At 48.4% G+C, this 15,842-nt stretch overlaps 1 protein-coding gene across 2 annotated transcripts; it reads left to right on the top strand.

Moving 5' to 3' along the window:
- Window positions 1–5,395: 5,395 nt before the first annotated feature.
- On the top strand, window positions 5,396–13,947 carry zbtb11 (zinc finger and BTB domain containing 11). 2 transcript variants are annotated; one of them, XM_060066657.1, is made up of 11 exons: window positions 5,396–5,985; window positions 6,297–6,514; window positions 6,726–6,957; window positions 7,546–8,420; window positions 8,828–9,028; window positions 9,458–9,745; window positions 10,026–10,443; window positions 10,839–10,956; window positions 11,468–11,626; window positions 12,384–12,559; window positions 12,729–13,947. In XM_060066657.1, exons 1-11 carry the CDS (start codon window positions 5,676–5,678, stop codon window positions 13,481–13,483), a joined length of 3,750 nt encoding a protein of 1,249 aa, XP_059922640.1. In that variant the 5' UTR covers window positions 5,396–5,675; the 3' UTR covers window positions 13,484–13,947. The 2 variants fall into 2 exon arrangements, with proteins under 2 accessions (XP_059922640.1, XP_059922641.1); XM_060066658.1 differs by having other exon boundaries at window positions 5,405–5,985; window positions 8,834–9,028.
- Window positions 13,948–15,842: the final 1,895 nt, after the last annotated feature.

Below are 15,842 nucleotides of genomic sequence, written 5' to 3'. Positions count from 1 at the left end.
CTGATTGAAGCATTTGTTCTCTATCAGAGCACCATTGATGAGTGTTCTTCGTTGCACGGAGATCCCACCTTGTTAGCAGACTTTTATGGGTTCAGTTCAGGTCCCTTTGGTTTCCGTCTTTCTATTTTTCCACTCGTCTTATTTACGAAACATATTCTCAATCTCAAGCTTTCAGTATTGAATATCCAGTTAATTCCGTTAAGTAATGTGATACTGTAGCTTATCTTAAGTGTTATGGAGGAAACACACACCATGCCTAATGACATATGTGCTGATTATCTTCCAGTGCGAGACAATTACGAAGAACCACTCTGCTATAAATAGATCGGTCCTAATCTCCAGATTCAGAAGGGAGGCTCCCTGGTGGACAAAGTAAAGGTCCTCTCTGGTATTGTGGGTCTGTAGTTACATGACAGGACTTTTATTTTGTAAGAATCCGGAATCCTTCATCCCAGACCACATGTGATCCAATATTGGCACATAGGGTCCATGAATACCGTAAACATTCCGCTGCGGCTTGGTTTCATTTCCTCAAACCTTGAGGCTTCAAATGCACCGAGAATCTGGATTGTGGGTCACAAGGTGTTCTTTACTAAGGCTGTCGTGCTTACAGAGTCCTGTGTATGTATCTTTTATGTGGCTTGACCCATCAGTGGAGACACATTTGGGAATGTTCCCAGTCGACTATCTTATACTATAAAATAAGCGATTACGATCAAGTTTTCATCCACACTCCTTCAGAACCACTTATGATCAAATTAAATGGAAAATCCATGTAGACATGCAAATATCTTTATGATAAAGACGGGTTTATAGCAGTCGTCAGTGACCCACTTCAAACAGGTTGTAAACCACTCTTTCAAGGTTGTAAACCAGTTCGGTTTGCAGTACCCAGGTTGACCACCACATCAAGCCTGAACCCAGGAACCAGGAAGTCCTGGTTCCTGTGGCTTTTATGTGGCTTGACCCATCAGTGGAGACACATTTGGGAATGTTCCCAGTCGACTATCTTATACTATAAAATAAGCGATTACGATCAAGTTTTCATCCACACTCCTTCAGAACCACTTATGATCAAATTAAATGGAAAATCCATGTAGAGATGCAAATATCTTTATGATAAAGACGGGTTTATAGCAGTCGTCAGCGACCCACTTCAAACAGGTTGTAAACCACTCTTTCAAGGTTGTAAACCAGTTCGGTTTGCAGTACCCAGGTTGACCACCACATCAAGCCTGAACCCAGGAACCAGGAAGTCCCCGAGCCAGAAAAGCTGCAGTGTTCCCTTGTTCCTGGATAACCATCTCTCCATTGCTTCCTGCATGTGGTCATCCTCTGTGTGTTTGGGGCTCGTGGGAAATGTGTCTTAATACTCACTGAGCGCTGAAGCTCAGAAGGTTTCCCCCGGACCGGCCCTACGGCACGGCTGCCTGAGGTATCGGATCATGGAAAAATATGGGATAATTCTAGGTTAACACAATAAGAATCACAGTCTCTAAGTCCCTGGGTGTCTTCTACAGAGGAAACAGTTGAGGGTTTGGGAGTCAGCCAGTGCATTGTGGGAACAGAGGGGGGGGTTTGCGTGTGTAAGTTGAGCTGGTGACCCTCTGGTTCCCAGCCTTCTCACCACCTTCTCTACCCCCCCCAACCCCTCATCCTCCCACCCCTCCCGCTCCCCTCCACAACACAAAGCTGTGTTATTACAGCTCCTCTTCACTGATTGGTCGGATTGGTTGAAGCTGCCCGGCATAAATTAGAAGCTTGTTTATGGGTCTGTGATGGCAAGGCAGTTGAATGGAGAGCAGAGCTCCGGGACGAGAAAAAAGAGAGAGAGAGAGAGACTCCGGAACTTTCTCCTGGCTCTTTGTCTCTCTCATTGAAGGACGCTGGGCGGCAGCATGGCCTGGAGATAACAAAATGACGTCAAACCGTTTTTTGGCGAGGATGTGCACAGAAATTAAACTAATTCATACCCTTTTAATGACCTACCGGCCTAATTATTTCAGAGACAGGTCATTAAGGACCAGGTAAGGGTTATGGGGCATCATGCACTTGGATGCCTACAGTATCTGAAGTGTAGATATATGGGAATCGAACCCAGAACATTTTGGATTTCTGGGATTCAAACAACCTAACTACTAGAATATCAGAACTAGTTGGAGGCGAGAGGTCACGAGAGTGGAGTGTGTGTGTGTATCTGTATGTGTTTGTGTATGCATGCGCGTGTGTGTGTGTGTGTGTGTGTGTGTGCGTGTGTCTGTGTCAGTGTGTGTCTGTGTCAGTGTGTGTGTGTGTGTTTGTGTGTTCATCTTATTGGCCAGCAGCCCAGGCCGGGGAGAGAGAGCAGGACTCACTAACAGTATAGTGTAACAAAAAACAGCACTTCTCGCTCTATGGAGCACGTACTCACACGCCCACCTACCTATCTCCCCCCCACCCACTCCCACACCTCCTCATCATGTTGGACTCTGATGAAAGCTACTCATGTGATACAATGCTAATCTGAGGAATTTGTAGACCGACCTTTTTTACAGTGCAGGTCGTGACCCCACTTGTATGATACATGCGTATGAGGTCACAGTAGACCGCTGACTGTATCAACCTAAACTTTAGATGTTTGATTCAACATTTTTTTATCATCATTTTCTTATCACTTAGTGTGAAAACACTATGTGTGGGAAAGCAGATTGGTAGCAAGCAGGGGTCAAAATGAGTTTCAGACCTTAACAGGACATGAAGGTTGGGAGGTAGACTAGAAGCATTACAAATAAAGGATGTGAAGAGATTAATTTTGGTATTAGTGTAGGTCAGATTATGTTAGATTAGGATGGATTCTGATTAGGGTTAGGTTATATTATGTGAGATAAAGTCAGATTCCGATTAGGGTGGGTATAACATAGCATGATCCTAAAACTGTGGAAGTATGGGTTTTAGAGTTAAACTGGAAGTGAGAATATGTTCACGGAAAAGGAATTCTGATTAACTAGAACATAACAGAATGCAGGCCCTCAGGTTGAAAATAGAGGAAGTAAAGTGTCAGACTTTCTACCAGTTACTGTTACTGACAAATGAAAGGTGTCAGCCCCACTCATTACCTACAGTATATGACTAAAGGAAGAGTGAGAGGAAGTAAGATAACAAAGCAGAGTGAATATAATAGAGTGAATGTAAATAGAGATTGAGAGAGAGATCAAACATATAACATACATATTTACTTTTGCCAAAAGTATTATCCCTAAGGATAACACAGGTGTTGCTACACATTACTACTTGGTAATATCAGGTCTGTAGTATTTTTGAAAACCCAGATCCTTCAACATATCCAGAACTCCTATGTATCCTAATCCTAGTCATGAATGAACGTATATTTCATTCAAATCTTACGATTTACATGTCGGCTCAAGGGGACTGTAACTGAGGCAGCCACTCCGAAGTATTACTAGTCTGTACTATACCCTCCTAGAATACGTTGGGTTCTAGCTCCTGTTGCAACTTGTTTCAAAGAACGATACCCAAAGGTAGTTCTCATACCCCGGTCGGGTGACATTATGCTTCTTCTTGGTTCATTAACTTTATTACCTCCTATCAACCGTCCTCTCGTCCCGAGACTCACCGCAGGGAAAACAGGCCTTTATCTAGTCAGCTTACCAACTGGCTACCAAGACAAGTTCAAACATCTTCAGCCTTATAATTCTGATCAATCTGAGAGAGAGAGAGAGAGAGAGAGAGAGAGAGAGAGAGAGAGAGAGAGAGAGAGAGAGAGAGAGAGAGAGAGAACAAAGAAGATAAACAAAGAAGACAGAGTGTTGTTAACTGTGGCCCACTTTTTATGATGATGTCGTCCATTTTGTCCCCGCAGTGCATGCTTGGGCCAACCCTACTAAGACTAAGAACTGAGTAGTATGGAACATTTAGTGGTTTAATTCAGTGAGGCCTTTTATATGAACAATATAGATTATTGTTCACAATGTATGAATACTGCAGTACAACACAGTGTTAGCTTATTATTACAGTATTGAATGTTCACAACAGTAAACATTCAGCAATTTATCACAATGAAACATCAAACATATCAATAATAGTACTGTGGCAGAAATGTGATTAGAATAATCTGTAAAATAAATGTTTTTAATGATTGTTTATTGTTTTTTGAGGTGGCGGCATCCTATGTAGTTGACGGTCATTTCATTTAATCACTTGAAGAGACACATAGTTTAATTTCACTTTCATTCATTTAGCCTCAAAGTGAAGTCTTTGTTAGTGTATAGGTTATGGTCACAGTGTGTGTGTGTGTGTGTGTACACAGTCAACACAGCGTAACAATAGGCACGGGCCAACCCCACAATAAGGCCTTCACGTGAAGACAATATGGGCACACACACCCAACACACACACAGACCATTTGCATACTGTACATAGTAAACAGTACGCACGCTGGCCTCTGTACACACATCCCCTCTGTTGTTTATCCTGTAAATACATCTTTCTATTTTACTAATTATTAATTTAGCTGACACTTTTAAATACACTTACTGTGAGGTCATTAAGGAGCAGGTTGAGGTTAGGATGTTGGGGATTGAACCCATAATCTTTCAGAGACGGAACACTCACTCGACTCTATCCTACATGATCCTGCCGATATTCTTATTCTTTATTTAGCATTCTCTTGTTTTAATTTCACAGTTCCTTGCGCTGCTTCCACACCTGAAGTGCTATCTGGTAGGATAAAGTGTTAAAGGAAAAAAGTCAAAGGATAAAGTGTGACAGTGATAAAGTTAAAGGATAGTGCGTTATCTCATATTTTCCCCTTCTGGTCTGTGAAGATCCATCACCTGCACTTGTGATGTCATGGGAATATCTGCAAAGGGTGACAATGGAATAAATGTACCGCTCCTATCTACGCTGGTGTTTTGTTATTAACCAGACCCCGGCAGGGAAGATGAAGCCAGTTGGGAGCAGATCATAAAACAATTTGTTAGCATAATGTTGTCGGGTTGCCTGGAAACTGCTTTTAAGAGCTGTGTATATATCTTCTTGCATCGGCACAAGGCAGGCTTTTATTTTTCCAAAATGCCACACCAATAGGAGAGCCAGGTCCTGTTACCAGCAGGTTCTCATCGTTCTGTGGGCAGATGGACACCTGGCTGTCTTTAAATAGCAGAAACACTAGGGTTTGTGTTGTGGTAATCTTTAAATACACACGTTTGCGATGCAAGTGACTATCCGACCAGTTCACCCAGGTGTTTGTGGTTTCTAATCCTGAAACCTCCCAAAAAAATAAATCCTGTGATATGCGTGACTCGTTTAGGAGTTATAGATATGTTTGGTTGTAACGCCATCTAATGGTGAATAACGTAAACGACAGCGTGGGTAAAGAAAAAAAGAAAAACAACACGGGGCTCTTCCGTGATCATTACGCAGAATCCGGTTGTGCAGCAGCCATTTTGTATGTTCGGGCAAGTCTACCCCTGACGGTCACCAACAGCAGTTCCACCTTGGAAAAAAAAAAACAATTTAAAAAATACTGTGACTGCGTCTAATTTTATGATATGTAGCGCCAGAGAGTCAGGTTAAAAATTGTGTTTCGTTTTTTAATGTTGTGAGAGGAGCCCCAGCTCCTTCGAGACAAAAGAAGCAACCATTCAGAGACAGCCCGCTGCGGGGGAAGCTCAGCCATGTCGAGCGAAGAAAGCTACTTGGCCATCATTCGCTATTTGACTGACGAGCGGGAGCCGTACGCGCCGGGGACTCACGGCAACACCAAGAGGAAGATCCGCAAGGCCGCCGCCTGCTACGTGGTGAGGAGCGGCACCCTTTACTACCAGCGGCGGCTGAAAGGCCAGAAGGACTTCACGGAGCTGGAGGTGGTGCTGCAGGACGGACGCAGGACGGAACTTATCAACCAGGCGCACATTGCCGAGGAAGGCGACCACCTCAACCAGCAGCTCACATGGGACTCCATCTCGCAGAAGTACTGGTGGAGAGGTAGAGCGCGTCTGTTATTCTCCACTAAATTAAAACCTTAAGTCTACTAACTTATAATTACGAAACATAGCCCAGGTAAACACTATTCGCCATGATGCTGGTGACTGTCAGTTTGAGCTACGCCACCCCTTCCCGGCTTAATAAAGCGCCCTCTGCCGCCACCTACTGACATGGGATGCTGCCGTCTTTGTTGTGGCGCGTTTATTTTAAATCCGCTGACGACACGCTGTGTTTGCATTTTCTTTGTATCGGATCGGAGGTTTGCGATTAGGGTGTTAACTCAAAAACACTCTCTCCATTGACGTCCGCAGGTATTCTCAAACACGTCAAGGACCACATCAGAGAATGCCCTGCGTGTCAGAGTCGGCGAAACACGGATGACGGCACGGGGACACGAGCAGGGGGGCGTCAAGGGGGCAGACGCAGGGGCGTGGAGGAAGAGGAGGAGGAAGATAGAGAAGATGAGTTGGACTTTATGGGCTCCAGAGCCAGGATGGGAAAGTCGTCGGGCAAACACGAGCTCGTCTTTGTAAGTGTGAAAATACGTGGAGCTGTCATGACTATTAATAATCATACAACTATTAAAGCTGTGTGTGTGTGTGTGTGTGTGTCTGTGTGTGTGTGTGTTGTGGTGACCTATCTGTGTTTGAGGAAATGACGTGTCTCTGTGTGTGATGAATTTATGTTGATCTTGTACCCTCCCTCTGTGTGCGTTTTAATGTGTCAACAACATCCTGTAGGTTGACAGTAAAGGCGAGGTGAACCAGTTCCTCCCCAGACACAGCCAGACCATGCTGGACAAGCTGAACACGCAGCGTCTCAACAACCAGTTCTGTGACATCACGCTGCTGATCGAGGGGGAGGAGCATCGCGCGCACAAGGCGGTGCTCGCCGCGTGCAGCGAGTACTTCCACGAGCTGTTCGTGGAGAAGGGGGCCGTGTCCACTCACGAGGCCGTGGTCGACCTTTCCGGTACGTTGATGTTCGTCGCATGTCTGGTGTTTATGTCTCGCTGAGTCATTAGTAGGGGATGTAACGATGCACTCGACTCATGATGCGATATGATTCCCGATTTTGAGTTTCTTTAAACAAAATTAGCTGCAGACAAGTTAACTGAAAAATAGTCCTTATTTATAGGAACTGTGCCAAACAACATGTGTCCTCCTGAAAAGTTTAACTGAAATTGGATTTTATCTTGAATGGCAAGATAAATCGAAAATAGATTGTTGGATTTTTAAAACCAATGACATCAAAATAGCCAAATAGAAAACAGTGTCTGTTGAAATAAGACTTGAATGTGCAGCTTGGAATTTACATGTTTTTCTTGAAGAGCTAATTAAGATAAGATAAGATAAGATAGTCTTTTATTAATCCCCCTTGGGAGAAATTCACAGGTGACCAGCAGTACAGTGGGAAAAGAGAAGTGCGAAAACAGTATATATACAATAAATTTACAAATTTAAATGTTAAAGTATTGGCTACTTAAGTTACGGTTTATGTTCACGTATCTCTGTGTCTGCAACACTTTAAGCTAAGATGGATCCTCCCTTTCCTCTGCAGGCTTCACCAAGGCCAGCTTCCTGCCGCTCCTGGACTTCGCCTACACCTCGTCGCTGACCTTCAACTTCTGCGTGATGGCGGACATCGCCACGCTGGCCCGCCACCTGCTCATGGCCGAGGTGCTGCAGATCTGCGAGTCGGTCCACAAGCAGGTGGAGGAGCAGCAGCTGATGGTGTACCAGCGCGGCGACACCCACACGGTGGTGTCCAGCCAGCCCGCCGGCCCTGAGGCCACGGAGGAGGAGGGGGGCTCCTTCCTGGTCACCATCCAGAGCGACGGCCAGGCGGTCGTCACGCACGCCGGCGTCGCCGTGGTGGCGGCGTCGGACGAGGAGGGGGTCCTGGTGGAGCAGGCGCTCGCCATCGTGTCCCAGGCGGAGGACGCCGACCTGGGCGCGCGCGGCGACCAGGTCGGCGCCGACAACGAGACCGTCACCCTCATGGGCCGCGTCCCCGAGGAGGAGGAGGGGGAGACCCTGACGGTGGTGACTCACAGCGGGCAGGCCGGCGCCGGCGACTCCCTGGCGGTGGTCTCGGCGTGCCTTGCGATGGAGCCGCCGCCGCCGACCGACGAGCCCGCCGCCCAGGACCCCGCGGTCGGTGAGGAAACCCCCGGCCAGCAGGGGGCGTCATCGCAGGACCCCGACCCGGACACCGCCACCTCCACAGAAATGTCACGGGGGGACGTTTCTTCCGGCACAACCTCCAGAGACGACAACGTTTCCACGACGGCTGCCGTCGTGGAAACGGCGTCGTCTCTGGAGGTGGTGCCGGAAGAAGCAGTAGCGGAGGCCGAGCCACCGCCTCCCAAACGGAAGCGGGGTCGTCCCGCAAAGGTCAAGAAGGAGGTGGTGGTGGTGGTGATGGAGGAGGAGGTATTTAGTTTTCATTATTATTTATTTATTTTTGGCATGATTTACAGACAGTTCAATAAATGTAAAAAATAAAAAAATTGAGACATTGTAACATTTGTCGGCTCAAGAGAATCGGTACTGGCGTATTGGTCATCGGCTAAGGCTGATGAAAAAAATATCTGTATTGGCCCTAAAAAATTCCATATCGGTCGATCCCTAGTTATGAGTATCCCCTCTGCATTATAAGAGAGCCAAACCTCAACATTACTTGGTTGGTTTGCGTTAGAGGTCTCCTTCCAGAGGTTCACCACATGCTACTGCATGCATAACCTCTGACTCAGCCCACGTAGGAACCCCCTGAGAGCACGTCTTACGGAGAGGCCAGGGCTTTGGTTCTCCATTAATGCTGTAGTTCTCTGATCATGGAGGTGGAGCCAATGGAGGAGACGGACTCCCTGGCCTCGGCCCTTCCCGGGGAGGAGGAGGGGTCAGCAGACGACCCCAACAGACGGCGTCTACGGCAGCGCTCCATCGTCGAGGGGGGCTACGCCCGGCTCCACATGGGGCTGGAGGAGGAGGAAGAGGACAAGAAGAACCTGGCCCCGCCACCACACCCCACCCCCGCCAAGGTAACCCCGGAAACATGGCTTCATGCTTTAACCCGGGAAACATGGCTTCATGGTGTCGCCTAGGAAACTTGGCTTCATGTTGACCCTTGTAACGCAGGTATCATGGCTTTATGTTGTCATCTGGGAAACATGGCTTCATGTTGTAACCTAGGAAACGAGGCTTCATGCTGTAACCTGGGAAACATGGCTCCATGCTGTAACCTAGGAAACGATGCTTAATGTGGTAGCCTAGGATACATGGCTCCATGTTCTAACCTAGGAAACGAGGCTTCATGCTGTAACCTAGGAAACATTGCTTCATGCTGTAACCTGGGAAACATGGCTTCATGCTGTAACCTAGGATACATGTCTTCATGTTCTTACTTAGGAAACATGGCTTCATGCTGTAACCTAGGAAACATGACCTCACGTTGGCCTCTTTGTCTCCAGATCCCTCCCGGTAAACCGGGTCGGCGAGGCCGGCCACCAAAGAGACCCCTGGAGGTCTCGGACCCCTCCAAACCCGACCCCGGGGCCGACGGGTCAGAGGTCGCCGCCACGGAGGGGGAGGGGGAGGGAGGGGGAGACGCCAGCGCCAGGACCAAGGGGGGCCCGGACGCAGAGGGCATGCTGGACGGGGAACACGCGTGCTCGGAGTGCGGCATGACGTTCCAGCGGCGCTACGCCCTCATCATGCACACGCTGAAACACGAGAAGACCCGCGCCTACAAGTGCAGCGTGAGTGTCGGGTCACCCCGGGGACTAGCGATAACACGGATGACTTGTGACTATGTATTGAGCACCGGTTTCTAGGGTGGTTGTCAACAAATCGAAAGTCTTAGATTCTAGGTTTGGTTCTGTGTTTCATATGACTGGTCCCGAAATGGATGACACTGCAACCGTGCCGAGGTGCCGAGTCTGACACGTTGTTATTCACAGTGTTGGTCCGCATGGTGATGCTATCTCCCAGGTGATTGGCTCCACGGTAACATTAACTCCACGGTGATTGTCTCTGCAGTTGTGCAGTAAGGAGTTCCAGTACGCCGCCTCTCTGCGGGCCCACCTCGCCCGCCACAAGCAGCACAGCGGCCAGCGGGCGCTGCCCCTCAAGCCCCCGGCCGCCGCCGCCGCCGACCTCGGGGCCAACCAGGGCGGCGACCCGGACGACAAGTCGGGCGTGCGCACCAAGCGGGAGTTCGTCTGCGACATCTGCGGCAAGACGCTGCCCAAGCTGTACTCACTGCGCATCCACATGCTGAACCACACGGGCGTGCGGCCGCACTGCTGCAAGGTGTGCGGCAAGTCGTTCGCCAACAAGCACAGCCTGAAGATGCACCGCGCCCTGCACGACAACACCAAGCAGTTCCAGTGCGGCTACTGCAGCAAGACCTTCGTCAGCCGCCGCAGCATGGAGGAGCACACCAGCATGCACACAGGTGCCCGCCAACCTCCGCCCGCTACACACAAACGCACACACACACACGCGTACACATACACACGTACACCTGTCTCCTAGGTTGCCCTCGAAATATAAGTTCTTGATGATTGGTAATTGTTCTTTTCCGCATTCACAAACCCTCCCTGGTATGTCTAGTCTGTTCCATCCGGTTGTTTAAGTCAGCGGAACGACCAGTGTGATGTTTTGAGATGCTTGTGTTAGACTCTGGGGGGTATGAATGAACTCATGGCACAGGATGTAGTGTTGCAAGTCCCACAGCTGGTGTGTTCCTGTGTTTTCTTGTAGTCCCCAGCCCGGGCCACCAGAGGGCCACCTGGGGTCATGAACGTGGCGCAGTAGCTGAGTGTTTATGTGTGCGTGTCTGTCCAACAGGGGAGTCTAAGTACTTGTGCAACATCTGCGGAGACACCTTCCACCGTGCGTCGGCCCTGAGCAAGCACACCAAGAAGCACCAGCCGAAGCCTGAGGTCCGCGCCTTTGCCTGCACACAGTGAGTACAGTCCCCCTGTGGTGTTGGCTGGGGTGAACCTCAACCACGGTTCGGAGTAGGGGTTAGGCTCAGGTGCAGCGGAGCAGTTCACTTTTCTTTCTTTCGCATCGTAATCGTTTCGACAAAAGGAGGGGATCTGTAAGCGCGTGATTGGCTAACGCAAACTCGGTCAGCAGTAGTAAACTGTAAGAAATAGTCTTTAAAGGTTTCAAATCAACACCATGAAGACTGTCAAATTCAGACATAATTCAATATGAAAATCCCCTTCTGATTGCTTCATTCACCTGCGCGTATTCCAATATTTGAAGGCTTAGTTGTTTCATTAAACCGTTCATTATAATAAGTTCAATGGCGTGATGACTTAACCCGAAAATAAAGGCTGACCACCAGTAATACTGCCACTAACCATGTGTAAGCTACAAAATTTTCGATTTTATGGGTAAAATTCAATCACTATGTTGAAGTCAGTTTTTTGTTTTCTAACATCTTGTCACCTGTGTCTGGTCTCCAGCTGTGACAAGAGCTTCTTCGAGGCCAAGGACCTGCAGCAGCACATGAACAAGCACATGGGCCTGAAGCCCTTCCAGTGCCAGGTGTGTGGGAAGTGCTACAGCTGGAAGAAGGACTGGTACTCCCATGTCAAGTCCCACAGCGTGGCAGAGCCATACAGGTACGTGGCCCTCATGTCTGGACTATGTTAGGGATGTGAAGCGCACAGAGCTTTTGGCCATGATATTATGATATATAAAATTATATTATACTATATATATATATATATATATATATATATAGAACGTTATAAGACGCCGAGAATTGGCGCGCTGCCAGCCGCTGAGTGTGAGAGGAGAGTTGACGGAGAAGATGGCGGTTGACCTATAGTTTCAAAGTTTATACCGGTAATACCGGTGTTGACACGAGCGTATTACTCGGTGTGAAAATGTCCACACCGCGGCAACCCTAGTGTGTCTTTTTAAAATGTATTTGTTACCAGCATTCGTAGTGTTCATCAGCAGAGAAGCAGTCCGCCAAAGACATTGATGTCGTTTAGCAACTGAGGAAACTGGGGTTGTTGAGTTAACAGACTACTTGCGGAGTGATACGACGCTGTCTAGGAAAATCCACATTCCTTGACTGCGGTCATTATATGCTAAGCAACGGTGAATTATCAAAAAATTATTCACCACCGGGTGTTATGTCGGCCCATGCAAGTGAACGGAGCGTTGAACAGCATTGAGATGCCGTGTAATAAATAAAGATAGTCACATTCATTATTCGATTTTCTACGTGCCTCCAACTATTCGACGATCGTTGCCCATCCCTAGACTATGTATGTTATTTTTATAGTGCGTGTTACCTTAAGTGTGTGTTGTTAAGTGTGTGTCGCGCGGCTCCCAGGTGTAGCTAAGTGTGTGTCTCGCGGCCCCCAGGTGTACCGTGTGTGGTAAGGAGTTCTTTGAGAAGGCCCTGTTCCGGAGGCACGTGAAGAAGGCGACGCACGGGAAGAAGGGCCGTGTGAAGCAGAACCTGGAGCGGGTCTGCGAGCACTGCGGCAGGAAGTTCACCCAGCTCCGAGAGTACCGGCGCCACGTCAACAACCACCAGGGTAGGCTGAATTAACCGTTTATTTTGGTCTTGTCCAACTATCTTCACAGATCACCGACGGCATTAGTACCGACAGCGATAAATCTTTTCACGTTCTTTAGCGTCTGCTAAATGCCGTAAATTGAACATAGATGCTCTCTCCTGAACGTCTCCCCTCTCCCGCCCCGCAGGCGTGAAGCCCTTCGAGTGCCTGACGTGCGGCGTGGCGTGGGCCGACGCGCGCTCCCTGAAGCGCCACGTGCGCACGCACACGGGCGAACGGCCGTACGTGTGCCCCATCTGCCAGGAGGCGCACATCGACGCGCGCACGCTCCGCAAGCACATGGCCAAGTACCACGAGAACAACCTGCCGGGCAAGATCATGCTGGAGAAGGACACGCTGCAGTTCCACAACCAGGGCACGCAGGTGGAGCACGCCGTCAGCATCCTGGCCTCCGACCTGCCCCCCGAGCTGCGGCCGGCCCACGCCGAGGCCCAGGCCGTCTCCTGCTCCGAGGAGATCGAGACGGTCCTGATCACAGAGGAGACGGTGGAGGCCATGCAGGCGGCGCAGGCGGTCGTCGGGGACGGTGGCGGCGGCGGGGTGGCCACGCTGTCGGATCAGAGCATCATGCAGGTGGTGAACTACGTCCTGGCCCAGCAGGGGATGGGTGTGGCCGGGACCAATGGGAAGCTGGAGGACTCGCCGCAGGAGGATGCGATCACGGAGGAATCGCCCCAGGAGGAATCGCTCCAGGAGGAATCGCTCCAGGAGGAATCGCTCCGGGAGGAATCGCTCCAGGAGGAATCGCTCCAGGAGGAATCGCCCCAGGAGGAAATGCTCCAGGAGGAAATGCTCCAGGTGGATTTGCCCCAGGAGGAATCGCCCCAGGAGGACATCCAGACCATGGAGGTGGAGGTGCCGCATGTGGCCGAGGGGGAGTGATGTCACTTCCTGTGTGGGTACACGGGGAGAACAAAGTGATCCCCAGGAAGAGAAAATGACTGGCAGCTCTTCCGTGTTTTTTTTTAGCACTGATCGAGACACGAACTGTGTGGAGAGGGGCGTGTAAAGATATTGTGTATTTTTACGGAGTATGTACATAAGTAAGCCGTGGTTTATGTATTCACTGTCTGCCAAAGCCCCCGCCCAGAGAGCGCGGTGTGAATATGTACATTGTGTACAAATAGATACTGAATACTGCTTCCACTCGCCAAACACGCAGGAGGTCTGTTCTGCTCTCGGGTTACGGGGGAGGGAACGGGAACTCTTTCGTTATATATTTTTTTGCTTACGCTGTTTTTGTTTGGAATGTAGTCGTCCCCGTCCCCCCTTCCACAAAAACACCTTGACCCTTAACCTTGTGTCAGACTGAAGGAAAACCAAATTAAATGACAAAATACTTCCTGCTTGTTGAGTCTTCCTTCAGTGTTGCTGCGTCTCAGCCTGCTCCCAGGGCCCTGAATGACAGGTGAGAGAATCCACATGACAATTAGTACAATTACAATTAAGTATAGTATCCTAATAATAATATACAACATATTACTATTACTTTAATGAGCCTTTGTATACCACCTAAAAGTTGCTCCCTTCCTCTCCAGTGAAAATATGTTATGCTTGGGCCTAAAAAAAAAAAAAAAGTTTTGTTCCTGTTGGTTGTCAGTTGAGGTCATGGGTAGGTAGGGAATTTATTTTTATTTTTTTTATTTATTTTTCCAGCGGCAGCGAATGATAGGTAGGACTTTTTTTTATTTTTTTTTACAGCAGCTCATAAAATAATTTGGGTCGCACATAAATTGACAGGGTCGGTCGGAAACCGGAACCGAATTTTATTTATTTTTTAGGCCTGTTAGCATTTGTATTGCAGTCAGCTATGTGTCAGCTACTCCCCAATACACACACAAAAACACACACACACACATTTATATTTATATCCACACACACACACACACACACACACACACACACACACAGACACTCACATACTATATCCCTTGATTTAAGCTTAAAGATTTATCATTTGGTTTTAGGGGTAGGCTAGGATCTTTAGGGTTTTCTCTTGGGGTTAGGGTTTCCCATTAGAGTCGATATTTTAAATTATCTGCAATACACTGCGTGTGCGTGCGTGTGATGTTAAATGTTTGAACCAAGGTTAAAGTGTCAGAGAATGGGTGGGTATTTTCGCCGTCCTCCCATGGTCTTAGATTGATCTGAAGTGCGTGTGCGTGTTCGTATGGGTGAAAGTTTAAGAAATGTAGAACTGTCGTTTCAGCTCTCTGGTGCTCCCTGCTGGCAGTAGGCCTATCACTATACCGTCCTCATGTTTCACAAAAATAGTTTAGAGAGACGTTGTCAGTCTTTGTATGTTGCTTAAATTCTCCCAAACGGTTGGCAGTAAAGATCAGGTCCCTGTAGGCCACGGAGGCAATGAGCTCGAGTTGAAAAAGAAAAAGCTTACAGCACCTGGCATTCCCAAGCAAATTCCCCTCCAAGTCCCTATGCTCCCGTCAGCGGACCAGGCCCCCAGGACTGGTGCATATTTCCGGAATCCACCAGTGCTCAGAGGCCAAGCCTGGTATTGCAGTCGGTTTAGTGGGCTGTGGACGGGTCCCTCAAATCACGGGGCCCGGAAGTAGATATCCTCGTTCACTCCAATACAAGTGGGGAGCAGGAATGTGTCTCCGCAAAAAAAATTGTGGATATCAATCAAAGGTTCATAATTATCTTTATACCGTGTACTAAAAAAAAATCTTTTTTTTCTTTTCAAAACGCCACCTCAAGCGTTTTATTAGCCGTTATCTCGCTGGGAAAGAGGGGTGTGCAGCTGAAAGGAGTCGTAGTGAAACAAATGGCATCCGAGAGGGCCTAGTTCAGTGCTCCGTTAACGTGTCCGATTTTTGGACTGGTTCATCTGCTGCTCAATAACTCACGGTCCTCTGCTTGCGATCATTGTGATTCATCATGTATTGATTCATTTATTCAAAAGATCCAAAGACAAACAACAGGTGCATTACGGTATCATTTTATATTGTTGTTGGACCGGAGTGGGGGGATGGGGACGCATGCGTTCTATATTTCTGCATCCGGTACGTCATGAAATAGGGCGTGGCTAGGCTCCCATGATGCGGAAGCAAATCGCTCCTTGATGTTCCCCTGCGCCATTGAGCACTTTCAATAGGAATGAATGGGGCGCCATTTTGTAGTCCGCTGTCCTTTCTATAATATGTCCATGCAGCAGACCAATCGTTGAGCAATTTTGGGCAGAGATTTGAGCAGCGTTCAGCCAATGGTTAAGAAATGTTGA

The sequence above is a fragment of the Gadus macrocephalus genome, chromosome 12 (assembly GCF_031168955.1).
Source record: "Gadus macrocephalus chromosome 12, ASM3116895v1".
NCBI lineage: Eukaryota > Metazoa > Chordata > Actinopteri > Gadiformes > Gadidae > Gadus > Gadus macrocephalus.
The sequence above is the reverse complement of the archived record's forward strand: the minus strand, read 5'-3'. Positions and strand labels throughout refer to the sequence as shown.